Raw genomic sequence first — 23320 nt, 5'->3', positions numbered from 1 at the left:
GGCTGGGTTTCTCTACTTGAAGATGACTCTGCCTGTCATCAGTTTTGAGTTTCTTTGGGGCTAGTTACTTTGGAGCTGTAGTGGAAAACATATCCGCGGCGCAACTGATTAATAAAGAAGATGCAAGCTCGACTGCTGTGTTTTGATTTGGATCCCGGCTCTCTCCCCCCGGTCATAAATAGTGCATAATGACAAGTGTCAATGCTGGCTCTCCTTGAGTCGAAGGTCACATCTCAGCCATGAAAATTCCTGTTAAGAGAGGCTCGTGATTAGAGAGGGCAGGCCGGATCAAAATTATTATTCTGTACGAGATATTTCAATTATTGATTGACTTCTGTCGTGTGATGATGTCATTGAGCATCCTATTTCTCATTTTGTTTTTCAGTGAGTAAAGCAGTAGATGTCTTGTAGGCCTCGTTGCATTTTGAGACACATTTATCAAAAGCTATCTATGTCAATTAAGAATAACTTGCTGTTGACTCGCTGATTCTTTTATTTTCACAGGCAGACAAGGAGTTTGTGTGGTCCCTGTGGAAACGCCTGCAAGTGGCAAATCCAGACTTGACCCAGGCTGTCAGTTTGGTGGTTGAGCGGTGAGTAGATTCATCTTTTCAAATTGCTACCTGAGCGGCTCAGTAGCTTGAAAATTCCTTTATCCCACAAGTAAAGAGAAATATGTGTGAAAGTCGTTCAAGGGGTGTTTAAGGCACCTTGGCCATTCTACCGGGGTTACGACGGAATCTGGTGCGGATGCTGATTTAAGCCTTCTTATCCCCGGTCTAGCAGTTCAACCATGGAAACCCTTTTAATGAAAACACTCCTCCACCGCACCCATTCTGGACGCTTGAAGCACTCCTGCCAAATACTTGTCTTTATCGGATAAATTGTGAGATTGAATATGACCTCTTTTGCAGGGTAGCTAAGCTGCACCAAACACTGGCATGGGAACTTTCAGAGAAGAGCAGAGGCTCAGGCCTTTTTCACACTTGATGCACACTTGGATAAATTAAACATATTCCTCCTGTTTAGGAAATAAATATTTGACTTTAAATTAGGGATACACCGATACCACTAGTAAAGGTCACCTCCTTACAGGTCGACCTCAAAGCTCCGGCCAGCTAATGTGCGCCTAAGACGGAGTTGTTGCTAACTTTGGGGCTAACCCCCTTCACTTTAATCAGCAGGTAGCACCAGCAATTAAGGCAAGGAAACTTGACTTGGGTCTCAGGGAGTTGTCGCATTAATTCACCGACAAATAAACTGTACACACACTGCACTGCTACCTTCACGGCTGTTCTGGTACTGCAGGCTTCACAGTCTCTACCGGACACTCGCTAACGTTACGCCAAGCTGACAACCTCGCTAATTGCTGTGGCGGAGACTAAAGTGGCTCCACGTGTCCTCGACAATGCACGCGACCCCGTGGCTGCCAACTCTCCCGGACGGCTGACCTGGGGCCTGTTTGTATGCATACAACTGCAGCTGTCAGTAACTGATGGAATTAACCTGTTGGTGCATCAGGTTATCATTGCAACTGGGCAGCCTATTAGGCACTTCAACCGCTAATCTTGTTGACAATCTTGTTGTCACATCGCTGTAAAGTGGTATCGGGTGCGGTCGCATTGGAGTAGTTTTATAGGTATGAGTACGAGTATATGAGCACGGTACCGGATGAGGTACCCAATACTGCTATCGGTATCGGTGCATTGTCTTTGATGATGCTACTACTGCAGTTTGAACACCAGTTGTTCCACTTGCATATGTTGAAATGAATGGAACGCTTTTTTCAATACTTGGACTAGTTTTTACTGACTTTTTTCTCTTTTGAGGATTCCTTAGAACGATATTTTCCCTATCGTGGGTGCATATCACATACATTTTGAGGTCTGTCAGTTGTTGGAAGACCCTTAATGGGGGTAAAACACAGTGTAGCAGCGAGCCAAGAGTTCCTTAGTACCTATGCGTCTCATTCCTTCCCCACACCCTCTTCACTTCCTTTATAGCCCCATAGGGAAACCCATCAAAGTATGCTGGTCCGCTGAGACTCGCGGGGGAACATGCAGCCGGAGAGTGTATGTGTATTGTATCACCTGATGCGCAGGAGGATATTGACATGGTAATTGTGTCGACTCCAGTCAAGCGCAGGTGCCTACTGGGAGCCGCCATTCAGCCTCCCCTCCCCTTCCTGTGCGGGTCTTGTAGAGTGATTGGTTGGTTGCTCAGGACATGGCGAACACAGCCCAATATACAAGGAAATGTAGCTCGGCCAAGCCCTGCGTTCCAGCTCCTCCGGGGACATCAGCTACTTATTTCGGGGTCTACCGGGGGGAGAGGGCTGATCAGAAGAGGCAAAGAAACGAGGGAAAGGGCCTCACAGGTGGGAGGTGTAGAAGGAGCAAGAGATGAGTGGGGGGAATGGCTGGCCCCTGGTGGCCTATAGCAGTTGAAACAAACAGGTCCCCAATTGATGCCTTTTTTTTTGTCTCCCTAAAAGTTCATTATGATAAAAGAGGCTTAGTGGGCTGAAGAGGAAAGTTCAGAGTTTGGTGGAGCAGAAGGATTGTACAGTAGCTCACATTTTTATAACAGATATTCTTTTTTTATTTACATTGATAATACCTTTCTTGAAGAATAGTTTTTATAAACAATATATGAAAAGAATTTAAAAAAAACGAATCGCTTATATGTTAGAGTTATTCTTTATTTGGCAAGTTCAACAGGTGCGCAAAGAATTAGAAATTGATAGTAGGCAATTTACATTGGTGACAAAAAGCAGGATTAACACTCTAAGTGGGAAAGTATTACGGAAACAATGTTTTATAGTACTAGGCATACTGTATGACATCAGTCCACTCAAACTAACTAAAATACCGTATATACAGATTTCTCTCTCTCTATGTACTGAACACCCACTGTCTCTTAAAGTTATAAAACAATTACAGTAAAACCTTTTACAGGGGATAGGGGTCCGTTTTTGTAAGCATGCGGCTGGCAGATATGGCCAAAATCTTCCATTAAGATATACTGTAGGGCATTTCATATCTCGATAACCTTATTTATCAAAATATAGCATGTTTTCTAATAATTCAATAGATAATCTATATGAAATAACCACATGGTAACACCTTTTTTTGTGTGGAATAAGTACTTGACAAATAAAACGTACTGAGTATTTTCTCTTTTTTATAAATACCTTTATTGTAAAATGAACATAATAGTTTTAAGTGAAATTTTAAAGATATTTCCAGCTATGCACTGACTGTTAAAACGGATGCACACAGAGTAATTAGATTAAGATAATAGTTAGATTTAACTACACTGACTTGACCCACTTCACATTCCCATAAGATGAATATTTTTAATTTAAAGAAACACGAGTTAGTATCTGCTTGTTATTATCAATTTAGGCGACGTAATTGTGTTTCACAATATCTCGATATGTGAATTTATTTCAATACGATCCCATTGAAATGATTGTATTGTATTATCGCTCAGCCCTATGTAGGCATAACATACTTTGTACTGTCCAATTGTACTTTTCTCTCTCTTCCAGTGAGAAGCACAAAGCGGAGATCAAGGACAGAAAAGTGCTGGAGATCCTCCAGTCCAAAGACTACAAGATACAGGAGCTGGAACAGGTACAGTACTATTTAGTTACAGACTGTAACTAACTGTGTTCATCTGTTAGATCTCAGACACATTAATGGAGGGGGGGGTAGTGCCTATGAGTGTGCCCAAGTGGTTAGCTCATGGGCGCTGCTCTGCACTGCTCCCCTACAGCAGTTACAGCTGATAACACTGTCCCGCCCGTGTAGCACCCACCCTCCGGTTCCCATAAACACTGTTAGCTCTCTCAGCACTTTCACCATAGTTTGCGCTGTTCCCGCTGTTAGCCATGAGCTGCCGGCTCGCCGTCGAAATGTTGAGAGCCGTTGCGAGGCGATCAAAATGCTCCCAATCTCTGAACTTGCACCTTTTAAACTCTTTCTCTCTCTTACCTGCTTTCCTTTGCGCCACGCCTTGAGCAATATTTCTCGACGGTATAATGGCTGACAATAATGACATCACTAATGTAATTTACTCCAAATCATCATCCCCTCACTGAAACATCTGTCAGCCTCCTTCATTAGCATCCAGAATCCTGTTCATTCCTGATGAGACAGGCTGTAATGGAGTCATCAGCTTGCCAGTGTTTTTTTTTTTTTTTAAATTACCCTCCTCAGCCATCTTTATCCAGTCGATACAGTAGCTACAGTATTAACTCATAGGAGCACAAGATGCGTGATTATGTCAAACTTTACTCCTCTGTATTATTTGGGCCTTTAGTTTGAGGGCAGTAAAACAGTCAACACAGGTTGCCCATAGTGCCAGACAGATACAGAAAACAAGTACAAAGACAGTCAAGCGCAAATTGAATTGAATTGAGTAAAGTGCAGTGTAGGACGGCATTCACAATGCTACACAAACCAAGGAAATAGGAGCTGTATCGAAAACAAACTCATTGTACACAATTATTTAAAAAATAAGAAGATAAGATCCAAGTGTGAGACACTCGGTAATGAGTATGTTAGAATTGCAATATTTTTACTGTAACTACTGTGTTTAAGTGGTACTTATAGCAATACTAGGTATGCGGGGCGTGAAAGTAATGAGGTGGGATCTATTTGTTATGTCTCCATAAGAAAGGTCTGCTATAGCATACTGTGCAGAAGTATTGTAAAATGTATTGTGTTGTTTTGCGAACGCCACTTTAAAGATGAAGGGTTCACTCAAAATTCGAAATGTTATGACATCTCAGTGAAGTCTGCTTGATTTGAACAAGGCTTTGGTGAACTGCACGTTGTGTTGATCTGTAATAATGTAACTGTTATTAGTATCTTCAACTAAAGGCTGGCAGTAGCCACACATCTTTTTCTGACAACTTGACCATTTTCTCCCGTGTGTCACATTTGCAAACCAACCTTCTGTACTAACAGTTGTTATAATTGAGTGATTCTTTCATTCATCATCCACTACTCACTCGTAATTCAAATGAGTTTGAAAGTAAACGTGTGAACCCATCTACGTCTAATCCGCTGATCTGATTCATTCCAAAGTGGCTTTCACAGAAAAGCCAATAATATCTTCCATTTTCGTTCTTGCTCGTGGCTTCTATGCGTTTTGAAAGTGTCTTGTTCTCCTTACGGGCTATTTGAGAATCTCATTAGGAGCACTGAACTCTGTGCTGTGTCATGCGGCCCTCTGACCGTCATCATCTCATCCACAGTCGTGGGCCTGACACACCCAAAAAGTGATTAATTGGTTTTTCCTCTCTCTTTTTTTTGGAGATGTGATGGTCGACTGAGTCCACACAGGATCCTACTCTCCTCTTGATATCTCCATTCTCCAACTTCTTTTTTTTATCTTCCACCTCTTTTTCTATACGCTTTCCCTCGCTACTCCTTTCCATTTTTGTATCATAATTAGCTTTCATTTTTTGAACAGCACTGGGAATTTTCAAATGCTAATCTTTCTTTCTTAGACCTCTTAACTTGGTGGAATCCCCCTTTTTTTCCTCCTCTATCAATTGAGCACTACTGGGGTTCAAATTGTCCTTGCCTACCTCATTATCAACATTTGAATTTATTTTCTGCTCTCCAGTATAAATCTCTATTAAAGCCCCCTCTGTTCTTACCACGGCGAGCTAGGAGTAGCGAGGAACGCTAAATCCACTATCTGGATATATCTCAGCGATTTCCCTCAACATGGCAATTAATTGCATCCCAAAGCACAGTGTTATTTGAGAGGAGGGTGTACCCACAGAAGGCTGTGGATTACCAGCCAAAACCAAACCCCAGCTGATGCAGTGTTAAGAGGCCAGCCTCCTCCTGCTAACGCCACAAAGGCTGCCAAAAAAACATGACGTGAGCACATACCAGCACCAAGAGTGGGTGGTCATTAAAATCATTGAATATTTTGTGCTGGCCCGGTCTGGTTTGATTAACCTTACGAAACATTGAATTGTTCATCATGAAGCATTAGGATATGTTCTGACTCACAATACATCTTAATAGTATGTGCTAGCTTTCTGTTAAGGGCTGTGGATTAACTGATATGTGATTTATTAGTAACTTTTGAAATAGAATCGTTTTTCGAACGAAAATGTTTGTGATTGTCCGTTGGATGAAACAAGACGTTTACTAACATCACCTTTGGCTCTAGGAAATTGCAATGGGCATTTTTCATTGTTTTCTGAGGCTGAATAGATCTAACAATTAATCAAGAAAACATAATCAATGTTTATTATTCAATGGTAGAATAATCAATTTAGAAAATAATTGTTATTTGCAACCCTATTTCTGTTGCAACACATTCAAGGTTAAAAAAATCACAGATTGTTTTCTAATATTTAAAACACTTAATCGACTTAATATTTAAAGTTTTTGGGCTATCAGGTTGTAATGCCTGGTAAATTTAAACATATTGGTTTTACGTTATTCAGAACTGGTCAGGACAGGCACATATATTTGATAAGACTTAAATCCCTAATGAAACCTGGGGCACTCATTCTCTCCCTCTCTTTTTCTCTGCGTCGCTCCCTGTCTGTTTTCTGTCTCGCTGTCTGCCACAGACAGTGACAGGGCAGCAGCAGGGGATTAACAACTTGGGACGGAGGCGGAGTACGACAGTGGAAGAGGAGAGCGCCCTAATGAAGAAGGAGCTGACAGCTCTGCGTGAACAACTGGTCAATAACAGTCAGGAACTTAAGGTTGGTGGAACACATTTTCTGTGGCAGTCTGGGCTTCAGATTCAAAAAGTCTGTTCTGTGTGGCACCGAACATGACAAGTCCCCCCCTGTGGCAATAGCCACCGGCATTTGAATCATTTAGAAGAGAACGAGCATTGCTCAGCCCTCCTGAACACAATCTCTATGTCTTTGTGTCTTCTCCTCTCGCACCCTTTCTTGCTTTTAGCTTTCTGTCTTGCTACTGACAACAGAGAATACTTAACAGCTGGAGAGTGTGTGTGTGTGTGTGTGTGCGTGTGTGAGAGAGAGAAAGAGAGAAAGAGGGAGAGAAACGAAAGCAGCCTGTTAACTTGCAAATAAATACTTAATGATGTTCATGTGATGGTGTGGCTTCTCCCTAATTATGCTTAGTTGGGACCTGGCTATGATTAATTGATAAAGGAATGGTTCTTACACAGTCTTGGTGAGGTCTCATGGCGAGAAATTGTGGGGGACAGCATCAAAGGAGACCTAGGTTGAGTCTAATGGGTCTTGCAGCAAGCACTATTCTCATTAGGAGCCTGTCATTAAAGCCGACACACTGGCCCCTGTACCTGCAGGAGGCCAGCTCTTGCGGCACGGCTCGGCCCGCACCGGCCAACATCAGGCCGTGTGGGCACAGTCATACAGCACAGGTGACCTTGACCAATCAGCAACTCATGCAGGGGGCTCCCGCAGCAAAGTCGGCCCACTGTTTACATATTCATTTCAGCCTCAACCCCATGGGTTGCTTCTCTTTTTGTACTTCTCAATCTTTCTCTTTTCATTTTTCAGTTTGAAATGCTACTTTTTTCTGTTTTTCTCCTTCCGTCACCGTTGTTTATTTGGCCCTCATGACCCCCCCCCCCCCCACTCTCCTCCTTACACACACCTCTCTTATCCAGGAAATGAAGACGGAGTATAGGAGGAAAGAGGAGGAGGAGCGGCAGGTGGTGCAGGCTCTAGAGGAGGAGAAAGGGGGATTAACCTCCCACTGTGCAACCCTGCGAGCTGACCTGGAGGAGAAAGAGAGGCAGGCCAACAGCCAACGAGACCAGGGGGATGCTGCCCGGGACAGAGTCAAGGTATGAACACGGGGACAAGTCCGCTCAGACACACATAGCTGTACAGGAAGGGCACCGTCCTCTAGCTTTACATTTCTTCTGCACACCTTGAACTCTCTGATCCCTCATACCCCTTTCCTCCTCAGCATGTGAATATAAAAAGATCTCTGCTGCAAAGCACACAATTTAAATATGCAGGGACTATATTCAAAGGAAGGAAAAAATTATTATTCAACATGGAGGACACAGAGCTTCCTTGTGTGGGGTAAAAAATGAATTGGGCTGACCACAAGTACAAGGAACTTTTGTGAAGTAATTTTCTTTGTTGTTGTGAGTCATTCATGCTCTCCAAATGCAAGCAGGTCATTTTCAGAATCTGTTCATTGCTCCAGCCATTGGTATAAATCAATACTTTCCATCTCTGTGGACATGAGAAATACAGTGATTAGACCGTGACAGCAGTGTTGTTATTTTAAACATGGACCACTGGGTTGTTTGGGGAGTGGAAATGTAGCTATAAGCACTCAGTAATGATTAGTAAGTACGTAATGATATAATTAAGAAATATAATACGCATTACATTCCAGAGAGAAGTTAGGAACGAGTGACCGCTCTCTTGCTGAGTTTCAGAAGTCATTCACTATTTATGAGTACATCAAAGCTCACACATCTTTACAGGATTGGTTGGGGGAGGGGGGTGCAGAAAAAGGCTCAAATCACAATCAAAATCCTTCGGAGGTTTCATTTCATTTCTTTTGGCATTCCCTTACAGAAATCAGCTGCCTGCCAATGCTAGAGTCTGAGGACATAGGAGCAGCAGAGGAGCCTCACACTCCTCCCCTTCCTTATAGACTAATTGTTATGAAACGTATTGCTACGCTAGTCAAATGGAGTCAGACAGGAAGTCTTAAATAAGTCAGGGCTGCAGAGTAATTACACTTAGACGGGATGGAGCCCAGCAACTAGTCTATGCACATCCATCACAGCCTAATACACCCTACCTGTTCCTCATTTTTTTTTGTATCATACATTGATGTGAGAGATGGAGATGGAGAACATCGGGCGTGCGGTGGATGCATCATGCCAATTTTGTTTCACATAGCAAAGATTTGTCAAGGAATTTACAATGTATTCCAGTGTGTGTGTAGATACGGTACACCTACAGGGGGTGGACAAAATGAAAGACACACAATGTGATAGCCCTAAAGCTAACAGAAATGTAGTGATCTCCTCCTTTTATGTTCACTTATTTAAACACTTAAGAAAGCACCCGCTTGACAATGACACAAATATTCTCTTTAAAATCCAAACATTGCGAGTTCTCCTGCAGGGTAGCTGTAGTCTCCTGTCAGGTGTTTTGGTTATTTTGTCCTCCCATGTATAGACACCAAACGAAAAAAGATTGCTTTTTTTATGCACTCATACACACACACACACACACACACACACACACACACACACACACACACACAAGTATTATGGCATCGTTTCATGTCCTTTCTTGTAATTGCTGAAGACTAATTAATTTTGCATATGGTTAATTCTGGCCCTGTGAAACGCTTTTTAATTACATTTAATGTATCAAGGTTTGGAGACCTTTGTGTGTTTGATGCTGTGCACCCTGCCCTGCGCTAATGTTTTTTTTCTTATTAAGAAAAAGCTGTCACTAACACCTTGTCTACACCTGCTGCACTGCGAAAGCAGCACAGTAGCAGCAGCAGCAGCTGCAGTCCCACGTCTGTCTGTTCACTCGATCTGTTCAGTCACAAAGCTGCTGTGCACTCAAAAGTGTTGTGACATTGCTTACAGCCCAATGCACAATCAATTTAGTTACATATGTAAGTTGGAAGTAAATAGATTTGGAGCCTAAAATATGCTGGTGTGACAGAAATGTGAGCTGTTACGCAGCCAGTGTGGATTCAATTATAAGAGTATCTGTTCCGTCAGATGGACGAGAGAAGGACAACAGAAAAACATGGCGGAGACATGTGCAGCGTGGACTGTATCAGATAGGGGTTTGTTTGATATCATTTACACTGTCACAGTGTGACATAACACCTTTCTGATTCCAGGGCAGAGTAAGCAGCAAAGTCTGTGCTGCATTTACACGGCCTAGTCCTCAATCACTGCAAACACAGAGGAACATGTGTTCCTGAAATATAAATAAACTGTTGTTACTCTTCTACACCAGGAGTTGGAGGCGGAGCTACACAATGCATGCCAGGAGTTGTCCAGCTCGCAGAGCCACAGCAGCAGTCTAACGGCTCGGCTTTCTTCCAAAGAGAGGGAGGAAGCGGCAAAAGAGGGGCAACTCAATCAACTTCGGTGAGCCCTTCCAACTTAAGCGTTGCCCGATACACCTCAGTGTCTGTTTTCGTGTAACAGCCATTTCATTAGTTAAAGGAGGTACGCGTCTGTCCTGTGCGCAGACATATACTTCACATGGGTTGCTCTGTAGAGCAGTTGCTATATTGCCGTCTACACTGGGAGGCTTGGGGGTGACACAGATTTCTTCCACTCTGGCTCACCTAAAGCCACTTGATAAGCCCTGCATAGTGGATGTGCTTTAAAAGAAGTAGAAAAGGGAAACATTGCAGGCTTTGGCTAAGCTTTAGTCGATATGATAAAAACTGTGAGAACCGTCGGAGCCTTACTTGTAATCTCAACCTTTTTTTTTTAACTACTTTTCTGTTTTAATGCCAGAGGCACTCTTACATGTCAGTCACATCACGACCAGAGACCATTCTTTAGGTTTTAGCGAGGTGAATAAGGATGTCCTCGTTAGTTAGTAGACCACTTTCTGGTAATTCCATGGGACACAAAACAAATTCCATGTGTGAGAGCAATTTTAAGAAAGATCTAATAAACTTGTCACTGTCCGACCTATGTTCACCCAAATATTGCCAATTTATTTTTCAGTGTTATAGGTAAATTACCTCTACTGTATATCAAATTTTACACTTTTTAACCCCTTTTTACACATTTAATTGAATTCTAAAATCTGAAGAAAAAAGCATTGATAATACTAATACTAATAATTTAAGTTCTCTGGCCTCCTCACACCCTCTCAGATATGACTTTTCTATATTTTTACCTCTTGAATTACATCCTAAACCTGGGCATGTAATTTCAGGCTATTAATGGAGAAATGAATGGCAGTACTGCTCTATTGTGTATGGATAAACAATGTTTTCACTGAGCAGTCACAGTGCATGTACAGTGTGAATTTGTTTAACATGTTGCCTGTGTGTAGTTGTGAGTTTGCAGAGGTGCAGACCCTGTACAGACAGAGTACAGAGCATGCAGCAGAGCAGAGCCACCTCATCAAGCAACTGGAAGGACTCAACCTAGACACTCAGAAAGTCCTGAGGAACCAAGAGGAGGCACATACTGCTGACACCACTTCCTATCAGAGGGTACACACATGCACTCACACACACACACACACACACACATGCCAAAGCTCAAACTCATCATTATTAGAACCACTTTGTTGCCCTCCACTCAGGCCTCACCCGCTGTGGTGATTTATTTCCAAGCTAGCTGTAACCTACAATTATTTGACTAGTGCCAGAAAATAAGGACTTTTCTCCCCGTATCCTGTTACTGTGAATGGGTTCTCAACCTACCACTCCTCTATCTGATGACTGTACCACTGTATCATACTCAGCACTACACAGGGAGGGGGTAGGGGGAGACATCTGGAGCAATCATGTGTAATAAAACATGAACTTAAAGGACCGTTTTTGGTCTCATTTCCGATGATATTCTTCTTTTTATTGTCTTTTTGTCCTTCCATTTTTCCTTTTCTTTCCCCTTACTTGTATGTGTTTCATGTTACTATGGAAATAAAAATAAACATCCCCATATGACAACACATGTCAGTCTTCATGTCACCCAATCTCGTGAGTGATTTTGTCTCATCTTCCTCCATTTGACATCACATCTCTGTTTGACGTGACCCATTCCCTCTTCACCTCCCCTCCTGGCCTGCTGCTGCAACCCTGTGTCCTGTTTGTGTTTGTCTACAGCTGTACAAGGAGTTGAGTCAGTGCTACCAGGCCCTAGTGTCTAGTGAGGCCAACCTCCGTCAGAGTCACCAGAAGCTCAGCAGCCTGCTGGCTCAGAAAGACCAACACATCCTGCAACTCCAGGCCCAGCTACAGCAGCAGGAACAGATACAACTGCAGCAGCAACAGCAGGAACAGATACAACTGCAGCAGCAACAGCAACAACAGCAACAACTGGAAATGCAGCAGCAACAACAGCAACAACTGGAACAGATACAACTGCAGCAACACCCCTCACCAAACAGACAAACCAACTTTAAGGTAAGGACCCTTCTTCAGGTCTTTTCAAACCAAACACGAAAAGTTTGTGCAAATAGATCAATTCAAATAGTTATCTATATCTATCTACATGAGCCTATCCACACCGAATTCAAAACTTTTTGTATTTTGCAGTGCAGTGGGTTGTTTTCTTACGAGACAGATTTCTTCGATTTCGGCATATTACGGATGCCGATAAAAGCAAAGCCAACCATTAAAATCAGTTTTGCTCGCACGATCAACAGATTTTCTCGGACGTCAATGTCATAATTCTGTTCATACGTCGCACAACAATATGAATATTGATCTCGCAAAAGAGTGTCCTCTTTAACAAACAAAGGAAAGATTATAAAGACAATAAACATAAAGACAACATCGGGGGAAGCAGTTGTACCTGCTTGTGATGGTGAGTAGCCTACAAAGAAAGGATTGAAGCAGAATATTTTGGCGATAAAAACATTTACCTTTTTCAATGCATTTTGACTTCTTGACTTTTGGTCAGGACTGTTGCACGCAATGTTTTTGTAAGTTTTCATAATAATAGTTTGAATGTCAACGTTATGAATGAATCTTCGAACTATTAGGTAGCAGCTCTAATTATGCCAGCAATGGAGGCATATGAGCTCACCGTCCTCGCTTGAGAAATCCGTGGAGCCTCGTAGGTCGGTGAATGCAAACTCTTAAGTTCTTGAACCTATATACAGTATATATGCATTATGCATTTATGTGGGTGTGGACAACAAAATATGTATGCTTCTGATGCCCTGCCTAATGTATGTAGCTTTCTCTTACATTATAAAGATATTGTATAATGATACTTCTTTCAATCACCTTAGCGGAGATGGTGTCTAATTGTCCTACGGTACAGAGGCAGCGATGTGTAGGTGTATTAGTAGGCCCAGCAATGACTGACAGGCCCCAGCATGGCCTGTGGCGCTGGTCTTTAACTGAGCATCACTCTCTTAATATCGCTCTCGTTCACCCTCGATACATGCATCTCTCTTAGCACCAGCGTCTTTCATGTCAACTTTATGATCTTCTCCAGCTCTCTGTCCTGGGCACGCACGCACTCTCTGACTCCCTCACTTCATCTGTCTCGTTTCTATCCTCCCACCCGCGTACCTGGAAGTCCTTTTTAACGCACTCTCGTCAGTATGCAGAGATGGATATGAGGTGGAGAGAGGTGATTTAATTGGAGCCCAGTTATGTTTCTGAAGATGTAGTTGGAGTTCCAGTTCTACATCTGTCAGTCAGCAGGGGTTTGGCTTTTTCTCACTACCTTTGAACCGTCCCCCGTCCCCACCCCAAGGCAATAGAGGCTCTAGTATAAACTAAGTTAATGCCGCAGCCACATTTTAAGTGGGCTTTAACAACTCCTAATGATATGGTGATAGGAGGTTCTTGGACCACACAGTGTCAAAGACGAGAATAGTAACAGGTACGTATATCCACACAACCTCATTCCATTAACATGGTAGGGCACGGCACTTCTTGTTTGTTTCCTCAGTATGACTCTAACTTCAGTTTAGACTTATTGCATATAAAACATCTCTGTAAGCTGACGCAGTGGAAGATAATATTTCTGCAGCAGTTAAGTAATGTCTGTGCCTCCACAGACTGTAATTGTTTAATTTGATTGGTTGCTATTTTTCTGACAGTGCTGCCCCCAGACTGAAGGTTAAAAGATATCAGCTCAAATGTTAAGTGACACTTAACCCTGTTAATTTAACCAGCGGTGAAATATAAATGGATCATTTAGTCAGTAATTAAATACAGTACTGTAGTGGTTCCCCCAGTAATTAATACTACATTTAGAGAAGATGCAGTTAGTGGTGTGTGTGTAGTGTGGGCATGCATGCGTGAATACATGCATATGTGAATGAGTATGTGAGTTTGTGTGTGTGTGTGTGTATATATATATATATATATATATATTATGCGTTTGTTTTATTTGATCACACTGAACATGAACTCCACCCCATGTCTCATCCCCACACAGTTAACAAAAAAACAAAAAAGCTCATCACACATTTATTTGCAGGGCTGAGATGGAATTACAAACATACGGTGAACATAATAACCTATGCTAAGAAATATTATGAACTTTTGTTTTCTGAACACATGTAGCTGCTGTCTGGCTGATTTGTTTCTTTAACTTTCTTGCCGACTGACATCAAAGTGAACAGATCAGGTATCCCAAGGTATAGCACTCAGTCAGGAGGGCTTTCTGTTTCCCACTCTGTAATTTCACTGACAGGTTGTGCGTATGCGTGTGTCTGCGTAGGTGTGTGTTTGACTAAAGGTGTGTGTATCCGAGCATATAATCGCAAATTCTGTAACAACTTCCTCCCGAACACCTGTTAAATTCTAATGCTCAGGTTGTTAAGGCAGATTTGATTTTAATTTTAAATGTTTTGGTGGAAGTTACCAGCGGAGGCGATCAAAGTGCTGATCGCAACGGGAGCGCAGGGGGGGGAGATGCAGCGCTCATTTGAATATGGACCAGAGCGACGGCTTTGAACACCCCTCCCACAGTGGTTTTGGGGGGGAAGCAGGAATAAAGGAGGAGGGTGGGTGAGAGGAATAACACCCATTGTGTGTTATACTTCCATGCTGTGCACCAAGATTGACTGTCTGTCTTATGTCAAGTTAACTCTTTGCAGGAAGCTTAAGACTTTACTAAGGCTGAAAGCTACAATTCTGCTAGTTTTAAGTTAATGTGAGTCATGCTATGCTTTTTGGATAATGTTACCTCCTATATCTATTAACCTGCAAGGTCGGCACGAGTTTAAAGGTTCTCTTTTTGGGACTTCAGAGCATATCTGTTGCCACCACACGGCTGTCAACGTGCACTAAAAGGCATGCACCACCAGACCGGCTACGTCAACAAAGCACACAAAGGGGGAGTGCACTTCATTCTCTGCTCATGTATAACTCCCCTTTATTTTTACATAGCTAATAGTTCTTTGTTGCTGTATTATGCTGTGGATATTGAATTTAGCGCCATTTAAAAAAAAAAAAAAAAAAAAAAAAAAAAAAGAATGTTGCTTTTCTTTTTTTAAAACGATGATTCAGCTTCACAGAAAAATAGCTCGGTCTTAATTAACGATCATTTTTATTTAAAATTAATCTGTTGATTGTTTTTACGATTTGTCATTCAGTGTAAAAATAAAATGACAGAAAAATAATAGAAAATACACATCACAGTTTGCCGGAGCGAAAATATTCAATGTGAAATAATTTAGAAAGTACAAAGAAAAAAAGCAAATCGTCATATTGGAAAAGCTAGAACCAGAGAGTGTTCATAAATATCTTTAATTAATGATCACAATGATTGTTGGTCAGTCAACAAATTAACTAATGGGTTCAGCACTACTCACACTGTATGTTCTGTAATGTGCACACACTCCATAATGTCAGCCTGGAGATGGCCTCACGCCCTGATCTTCTAGCCATAGGGCCTGGCTGATCATCAGGCACCTGGGTGACCCCCACACACAATGAGATGCAGATAAAAACTGCCAGGTTGGGGAGGTTTGTGTTGCCAGGTTGGGTGGTCACCATCACAATGTAGCAGCAGGGAAGAGAGTCCTCATTAGTGGACAAATGTAAAATATTTATTGTAGTCTAGTGTTTGGCTATTGTCAGAGCTGTGCGGTGATTAAAGACCAACATTAGAATCCGTAGCAGACCTCAGGCTTTCTGGAACCTTCACCACAGTAAATGAGTGGTAAGTTGTTAATTGTGTGGGCAGTCGTTCAAAGCGCTGGTTATTCTCTCATCAGCATTGGAACGGGAAGATTAGGCATTTTAATTCACTCCAGAAAAGTTTCATATAAACATAACAGAAAGAAGCCAGGTGTCTTTTAGATGTATACTGCAACTTTGTTTTATGTACTATAGGCTTTTTCACAAAAGAACATTTTGACATATCACGGTAGGAAACGCACAGGCGTAAATAAAAAGATACAAATGGATGAATTCCATTTAGCTGCTCCAGTTTCAGGGTCCTGGTATTGTGCATAATGACTCACTATCACACTGGTAGCTTTGAATAGAACAGAGCCATCATGAGTGTTATTGGTAACATCAGTGCTATTCCTAGTATGTCAAAATGTCTTCTTTGAAAAGGACCTCTTCTTACACTATTAAATACACTAATTACCGTATATAACAACAACAAGCCACCCCATTTCCTACAACGTACTGTAAAGGATGGAGAAATCGTGCACCTGCACCTACATTTACTTTTTTATGCATACGTTTTAGCAAACATTACACAAAAAGTCCCTCATATGGGTTTTATAGACCGGACCTCAGGCACGAAAACATCATTTCCCCAAGGTGACCAGACTTTAAAAAAAAAAAAAGGAAGAAGCTCTGATCTCCCATAGCTTGTTGAGATGTTATTTTTTTTAACATCTGCTTCCGGCTCGTTATTGATGTTAGCCAATCGAAACACTTTTAGACGTATAATTAGAGTGCTAGTTACACACACACGTGCTCATAAATGCACCCGTCGTTTTGCGGGGTCACGTTTGCCTTAGGTGAGGCGTTTCTTTTGATCATCATCATTAATAGCAACCATCAAGTGAAAAACGATGAAACCATAATGATACAAAGAAACATGGAAATACATTTTTTCAACCAGGAGCTCAGTAAACAGACTGGAGTCAGCCCAGAGAGTTGTTTTGTGTTTATGTACTCCGTGCAGTATGGCACAGTGTGCTTTTAGTCTTCTCTGCCAATGTTTCAGTAAAATGTGATGGAAAGCTTGGGTAAGTCCCATATTTTTGATTTGTCTTTCACATGGGTCCTGTTTTGACGCTGGCTGCTCTACAGTTTTTCCCCATCTGGCACGGCACTCCTTTAGCTTAACTGTCAGGACCTCCCTAGAAGTATGTTAAAAATTTAGTGCAACCTGCTGCTTGTATTTACATATTCTTTTCCTCCTCAGACATATCAGTCATCCTTCCGTTATGAAGACATTGTGTGAAGATTACACATTCAAATAATCTTTATGGAATTATGGTCTGATAAATGTTTCATGATGCTATGTTGGTCTGATCTTGTGTATGTCGAGTGTGTTATTGCTGTTATCCATGTTGTCAACATGAGTGTGTGTGTGTGAGCGTGTTATTGGAGCTGGGCCATGTCCAGGGCCAGAGACATACTAATGACATGGACTCCAGCGGTGTGTTTTACCAGCTCAACCGCTCTCATTAGATGAGAACCTCTGTGTAGCACAGCTCGCCTCATTAATGAAGCACAGCCATGTGCCGCTGCAGACACATGCACTCACTCGTTCAAGCACATACACTCGGGTCAAGCAGGCTGTGTGGGAGGACTCAGGGCTGTGTACACACACACACACACACAAAAACATACATGCACTCTTCATCCTACTCACTGTGTGCTGTCCTTCTACAAAGTTCCTCTTCAGTTAACACACATGCTCATACATATATGCACACACACATCCTTTTGAAGAACCACCATCTTGAATGCAAAGTGCACCTGACCCCGGTGGTGGGGGGCGTGCACCTTGTAGCCCTGACTCCTGAAGCCAATCCAATCACTTTCACAAACGCTGTCGCTCCGCAGATGTGTGAGCATGTATTTGTGTATGCATGTAGTCGTGTGCGTGTGTGTGTGTGTGTGGCGGGGTGGAGGGGGTGGGGGTGGGAGTGGGACCCTCCTGATTATAGCTGCTCCATAATTAACAGTGATCAGATTTGTTTTGTGGCATAAATGGTGCATGTGTAGAACATTAGGCCTGGCAAGTCTCATTTCACATTCAGCTCAAGGGCTCGGCAGCAGACGGGTCACGAGCTTCAGGGAGCACAATCACAAGCCTCCCTCCATATGGTCCTGCCTGCGCATCCTCAGCAGTTAGGGCCGCGAGTGCCAGACAAGTTCCCCCAAGAACCTAATCGTGTTCAGTAATTACCAAGACTGGCTTCTTTTTTTCTTCTTTTTTTTTCCCCCTCCCTCCCTCAGCTCCCCACAATCTCTTGCTCTTTTTTTTTTTCACTGCACCTGCATGCTCTCTTCTTCTCTTTCAATCTCGTGCTCTCTCCTAGTCCATTGCTTTCACTAAGCTGCTTGTTGTATGTTTATTTTTTTCCCCCTTTTGCATCCTTGCTACCTTACTCTCTCAAAGTTTCACAAAACATTTTTTTTGTTTCTGGATGAAAACCAAGATAGGGATGAGAGAGATTGTGAGAGGAAAAAAAAAACTCAGACACTCCCGCATCAGTTAATTTCTAAATTGCTTTATGTGGCTGATGCCGAAAAACCCAGTCCGTCCTCCTGACTGCCTGGAAATTATAAATAATTGTAACAGATGCGCCAATATGGCCGGCCTCCAATAAACGAGGCCCCAGATAATTTGACCAACCCCCTTTGACAGGCCAATTTAATAAAACATGAACAAAATCTTCCTCACTAATAATTTATCATCCCCTCTCCTCCCCTTTGGTTAAAGTTGATTACCCTGGCAGTTAACAAGGTCACGCCCAGATGCCAGGTTTCTGATAATGCAATCAGGACTCGTTGGAGAAAAAGGTGATGACATCCTGTGCGGCTTTCTTCTTCTTTACCTGGCCTCCCAGCTAAACACAGTTGTGAATGTTTGTCAAAAGGCTTTGGTTTGATGTGTTCAGTAGACATGTTGTTGATAGCAGCAGGTGAGGTTTAAGAAAAGAAAGGTGAGAATGTATGCAGTAAGGTGATGGAGTCAAGAGGTGTGTGGGTGAGTGTTAACTTCTAGATAAATAGTGGAATGTGGAATGTGCACGCGTGAGTCTATGCGTGTGTGTGTGTGTGCGTGTGTGTGCGCATCACACCCTGCTCCTCTGTGGGTGGGTCATCTGCTTTATCATTGTCCCCTTCAGTTTGTTTTGGTAGTCCCTGCTGTGCGCTGAGGTGTGCAGATGCTGCTAGACGCCGGCTAATAGACACTGATAAATAGATGGGCCATTATAGCACACGCACCACAATGCTGGGGGTGGTAGATACCTGTCCCACTGCCACATGGCACATCTGGTAATTGACTTCGGCATATGAAAATGTCACGTGGACATCCATTATACAAGCGGAGGTCGATTGAACTACTTGAGACTCTTGTCAGCTTGTGATTTTCCTACATTTCCCTGAATTCATTTAGCCGTTGATTCAATCCAAGGTAGGAATACGGGCTGCTTGGTCGCCCACTAGTTGGTGAAGACTTGAGCATGTCTGTGATCTGATTGTGGCCTTGTCTCTTACTCAAACTGGTATCTGCACCCCTCTAGATTTCTTTATACTTTCCTATCCTTTTTTATCATAATTAAGTAAACTAGTAAGTATACTGAGAAATAAACTTGATCTTCAATTTTCTGAAATTGCAGAGAGGACTTGTCTGACCTCAACTTACCTATCTTACATCTGGATTGTAACCACAATTTGTTTCCAAGCATATGTTTTGCGTTAACTATCAATGATATTTAGAGTTTAGTAATCTTAATAACTATTTAATTTACCACTATTATATATTCCAGAAAGTGACTGAATTTGGTGCAAATGCTTGTAAATGTGTCCAACAGTTGGACAGTGAACCTGTCAGATCCAGACTCATTTCTTGTTTATAAACTGTTTTGGTTAAGCTGAGGCTAGTATTCAATTTTAAAATGAATTATGATCAAGATATCACAACATGCCACAGATTATGGATTATTAATTACGTTTTCTTTCCTACATGAGAACATCGTTCTTTTGAATATGACACGTGTTCATATTCAAAGTGCCAAATTACTGTTAAGTTGTACACACAAATATTCATATAAAGACGTATAAGTGTATTGTGTAGTAAATTATTCTTGTTTCTTGAATGTGCTTCACAAAATAACAACTGCCCAGCAAGCCAAGTTATCGAAACTTTGGATTCTAGGGTTTTCTAACTAGGGTCTAATCTCGGGTCGACTAACACTCATATGGTTTTGATTTAATTGACAGATCTGTGAAACTAAATCCAGGCTCAGACTTCAGGAGTGTTGGGCTGATTTAACCCCGAAATCCTGTTCGGCCCAGATTCTCTGGTAATGTGAGGGGTTTACAGATCCAGTGTTAAACCTTCCAAACCATTAGCAGCCCCATTGGGGCCTCCCCAATTATTGTCAAACATGTTTGATGATAACGGTTATGATTACGTCATGAGAGAGTCAAGTCTGCTAAAAGGACACTGACACTGAAGAATGGACAACCCACGTTGACAAGTCTCCCCCGGGCCATTTTCCCACCCAGACGCTTAGCCTTCTGCTTTAGTCGTTTTACGCTGCAAAGCATTATTTAGTTGTTGCACCCTGTCCATTTTGTTTACAACTGCTTCCCAATGAGATGGTTGTGGTGTGTTGCTCGCTCTGGCACGATAGTCTTAATAATGTCCTGTAGTGTGTGATGCACAATTATTTTCAAATCCTGTAGTGTGTGTATGTTTAAGATTTGAGAGAGAATCATCTGAGAAGATTCTCCTTATATGTAGGATTTTAAAACTCCTGTAGTCTGAGTTTCTCCCCAAAGAATCACACAAAAGCGGCACTTTAAATCTTGTGTTCACCAGAGATGTGCTCATAAGTGAATCAGCATGAGAAAAGCATAGAAACGACTATTGGACGAAAGAAATCTTAGTTGATTAATTCACCAAAACGACAGATCCGTCGACTAATCGACTACGAGGTGTCAGTCCTGTTGGATTCCCAATTAGTTTTGTCACTTTTCTGTTGTTCTCTGTCTTCCTCGCTCACAAATGCACATGTACCGTTTCTCTTTTCTTACAGGCGGTGGTGTCGGAGCAGGTTGATGCTGCAGCTCAGAGGTCTAGCCCTGGTTCTGACTGGGCCCCCATCCGAGGCTCCGATCCCAGGCCGGAGGATAAGACCCTTCAACAGAGGTCCACCAGTTCTGTCAGAGGACAGCAGGTAGGTTAGCACACGCTACAGCCAATTATGTCAGAGACAGCACGTGGGTGAGTGGCTAACATGCCCACGCATACCCATTACCACTCCGCTCAGATTAGATCAAAGCTGTAGAGAAGGGATATGAGGGAAACGGTCTGTTGAGAATCATGTGATTTATCAGACCTTGCTTCTGCCAACCTTTGTCCTGAACTCTCCAACACACACACACACACACACACACACGCACACGCACACACACACACACACACACAAGGATGCCCCTCCCACTGTGACCGGGCCGGCGTGTGCTACTGGTTTCACGCATGCCTTGGGCTCAGGCACTGGCTAATTTACCGCTTCAACAGTACATTATGAACAAGAAAGAAGCTTTTGATCTTCTCAGTATTCCACTCATAAGTTTGGCAGTGCATATTTCTAGATGGCCTCACTCACTCTAAAGCTGGCCTGAAGACACATTGTTTGATTTATACAGCTGTCCTCATTATCGCTTCAATGGAGGTGCTTCTGTTCAGGCAGTTTGTACATGTAGTGAAATTACTTTGTACAAAATAAATAAACAGTATTGACATTATTCGATGTGCTTCGCTTTTCTGGAGGCACTATTGTGTTTGCCCTGGGACACACACACACACAAACACACACACACACACACACCTGATCTGCCTGGATTCAGACCTACTATAAATGATTTAGATTCTTGTGCCAATGCTTTAAATAACGTGGGACTGTAATGTATTTTTCACACAATTCCTACCTTATTACACTGACTAAAAACATGAATCATAATCTGATTAATAAAAGTGTAAATTGGTATTTAACTCAGTGTGAATGTGTTGTCCTTTTCAGTGGAAACCAAACTAAGATAACTAACAGTAAGGTCTGAAGGTTTAGAAGTCAGACATTTTAACTTTACACAACATCAAATGAAAATGTAAAGTATAGTCAGTACAGTCAACTCTATAAGGCTGCTACAGTATGAACCTTTACTCAACCAGCCACCAGTAACCTCTTCAGCCACTAGCCACTACCTGATTCTCCCTCTCCCCACAAAGTCAAAATAGTTGTAATACCGAAGGTTATTAGCTTTAGGTAAGTAAACAGCACGTCAACTTCATAAATCATGTTAAACCTTAGTGTTATTAAAAAACGTGAACATTTTGAGTAGGTGTCTCTGTTGGCTGCTTAATATCCAGATATGATGCTGCTCCAAAGAAACAGTAAAAGCTGTTTTGCTTCATTACACTCCATTTAAGCAATAATACCAGTCTGCAAGGTCAAAAGCTGATGAAATGAGCCTTCTGTGCAGCCCACTGCTACCACCCAGGACACAATTTGCAGCTTCCACTAAGCGCCTGAAGTGAAATGTGATTATTGGCTGAGGCGACGAGCGGTTCATGACTCACGGTTTGCCACATGCAGCAAGTGTTGAACTCATGTTTTTTTCAGGATTTGAGGAAAGAAAAGTTTTCTTTGAATTGGAGAAAGCCTGAGGAAAGAAAAACAAAAACGTATAAATGATTAATAAAAGTTACATTTATTAATATTTAGCCAATCAAAAACCATCTGGAATATATACATTTATATATTTCAGTGGTCCACTATGAGCATTATGTAGTTTAACTTTGAATCAAACCTATATGCAGTTCTCTTTCATACCTTGCTTGGTATCTCATGATGGGAAGCATCCCGTCCCTTCTGGGTTTTACACTTAAACTCTTTGTATGGAGCTTTGTATGTGTCTGTAGCTCTTTCTATCTTGGGCCTCTTCTCGCCAACTGTCTTTAAAGTGTCTCTCCCACTGGGGAGCGGAGGCTGTCATTTTGCCTTAGAAAAGTCGTTGTTTGTAGCCTTTTGGCTCGTTCCACCGGGGTATGGCTGCCTCATGGTTCCCTGTTCAGGGGCATTTCTATGAGTAATATTTGTGCCACTGCTAGCTGGGCATTCTCACACACATTTATCTGGTTTCACAGCATCTTTGTTGTGCGAACAGTCCTCAGTGTGGGTTCATCGTAGTTGTGTATTCTCAGGTTACCGGCTCTTACATTTGTGATGTATTTTGCAGTGTATCTTGGTCTTTTGAATCCTTGTACTCCTTTTAATATATTTTTTTGTTAAATGGAGTACATTTGCTTTGTGTTATGTGTGCACCCATGTGTTTACACTTTGACGTAGGTCTGTATGTGTGTGTGTGTGTGTGTGTGTGTGTGTGTGTGTGTGTGTGTGTGT

At 42.2% G+C, this 23320-nt stretch overlaps 1 protein-coding gene across 1 annotated transcript in view; it reads left to right on the top strand.

The window, feature by feature from the left end:
- The window catches only part of cntln (centlein, centrosomal protein), an 86532-nt gene that overhangs the window by 3503 nt on the left and 59709 nt on the right, over positions 1 to 23320 (top strand). The window contains exons 3-10 of the mRNA XM_031863020.1: positions 505 to 593; positions 3554 to 3638; positions 6611 to 6748; positions 7651 to 7830; positions 10001 to 10134; positions 11063 to 11225; positions 11841 to 12140; positions 20954 to 21094. Coding sequence (XP_031718880.1) covers positions 505 to 593; positions 3554 to 3638; positions 6611 to 6748; positions 7651 to 7830; positions 10001 to 10134; positions 11063 to 11225; positions 11841 to 12140; positions 20954 to 21094 — 1230 coding nt within the window. The remainder of the gene's footprint in view (positions 1 to 504; positions 594 to 3553; positions 3639 to 6610; positions 6749 to 7650; positions 7831 to 10000; positions 10135 to 11062; positions 11226 to 11840; positions 12141 to 20953; positions 21095 to 23320) is intronic.

Source organism: Anarrhichthys ocellatus, unplaced genomic scaffold, assembly GCF_004355925.1.
Source record: "Anarrhichthys ocellatus isolate YVR2014 unplaced genomic scaffold, GSC_Weel_1.0 scaffold28, whole genome shotgun sequence".
Classification (NCBI taxonomy): Eukaryota; Metazoa; Chordata; class Actinopteri; order Perciformes; family Anarhichadidae; genus Anarrhichthys; species Anarrhichthys ocellatus.
This window is presented reverse-complemented; position numbering and strand designations above follow the sequence as displayed.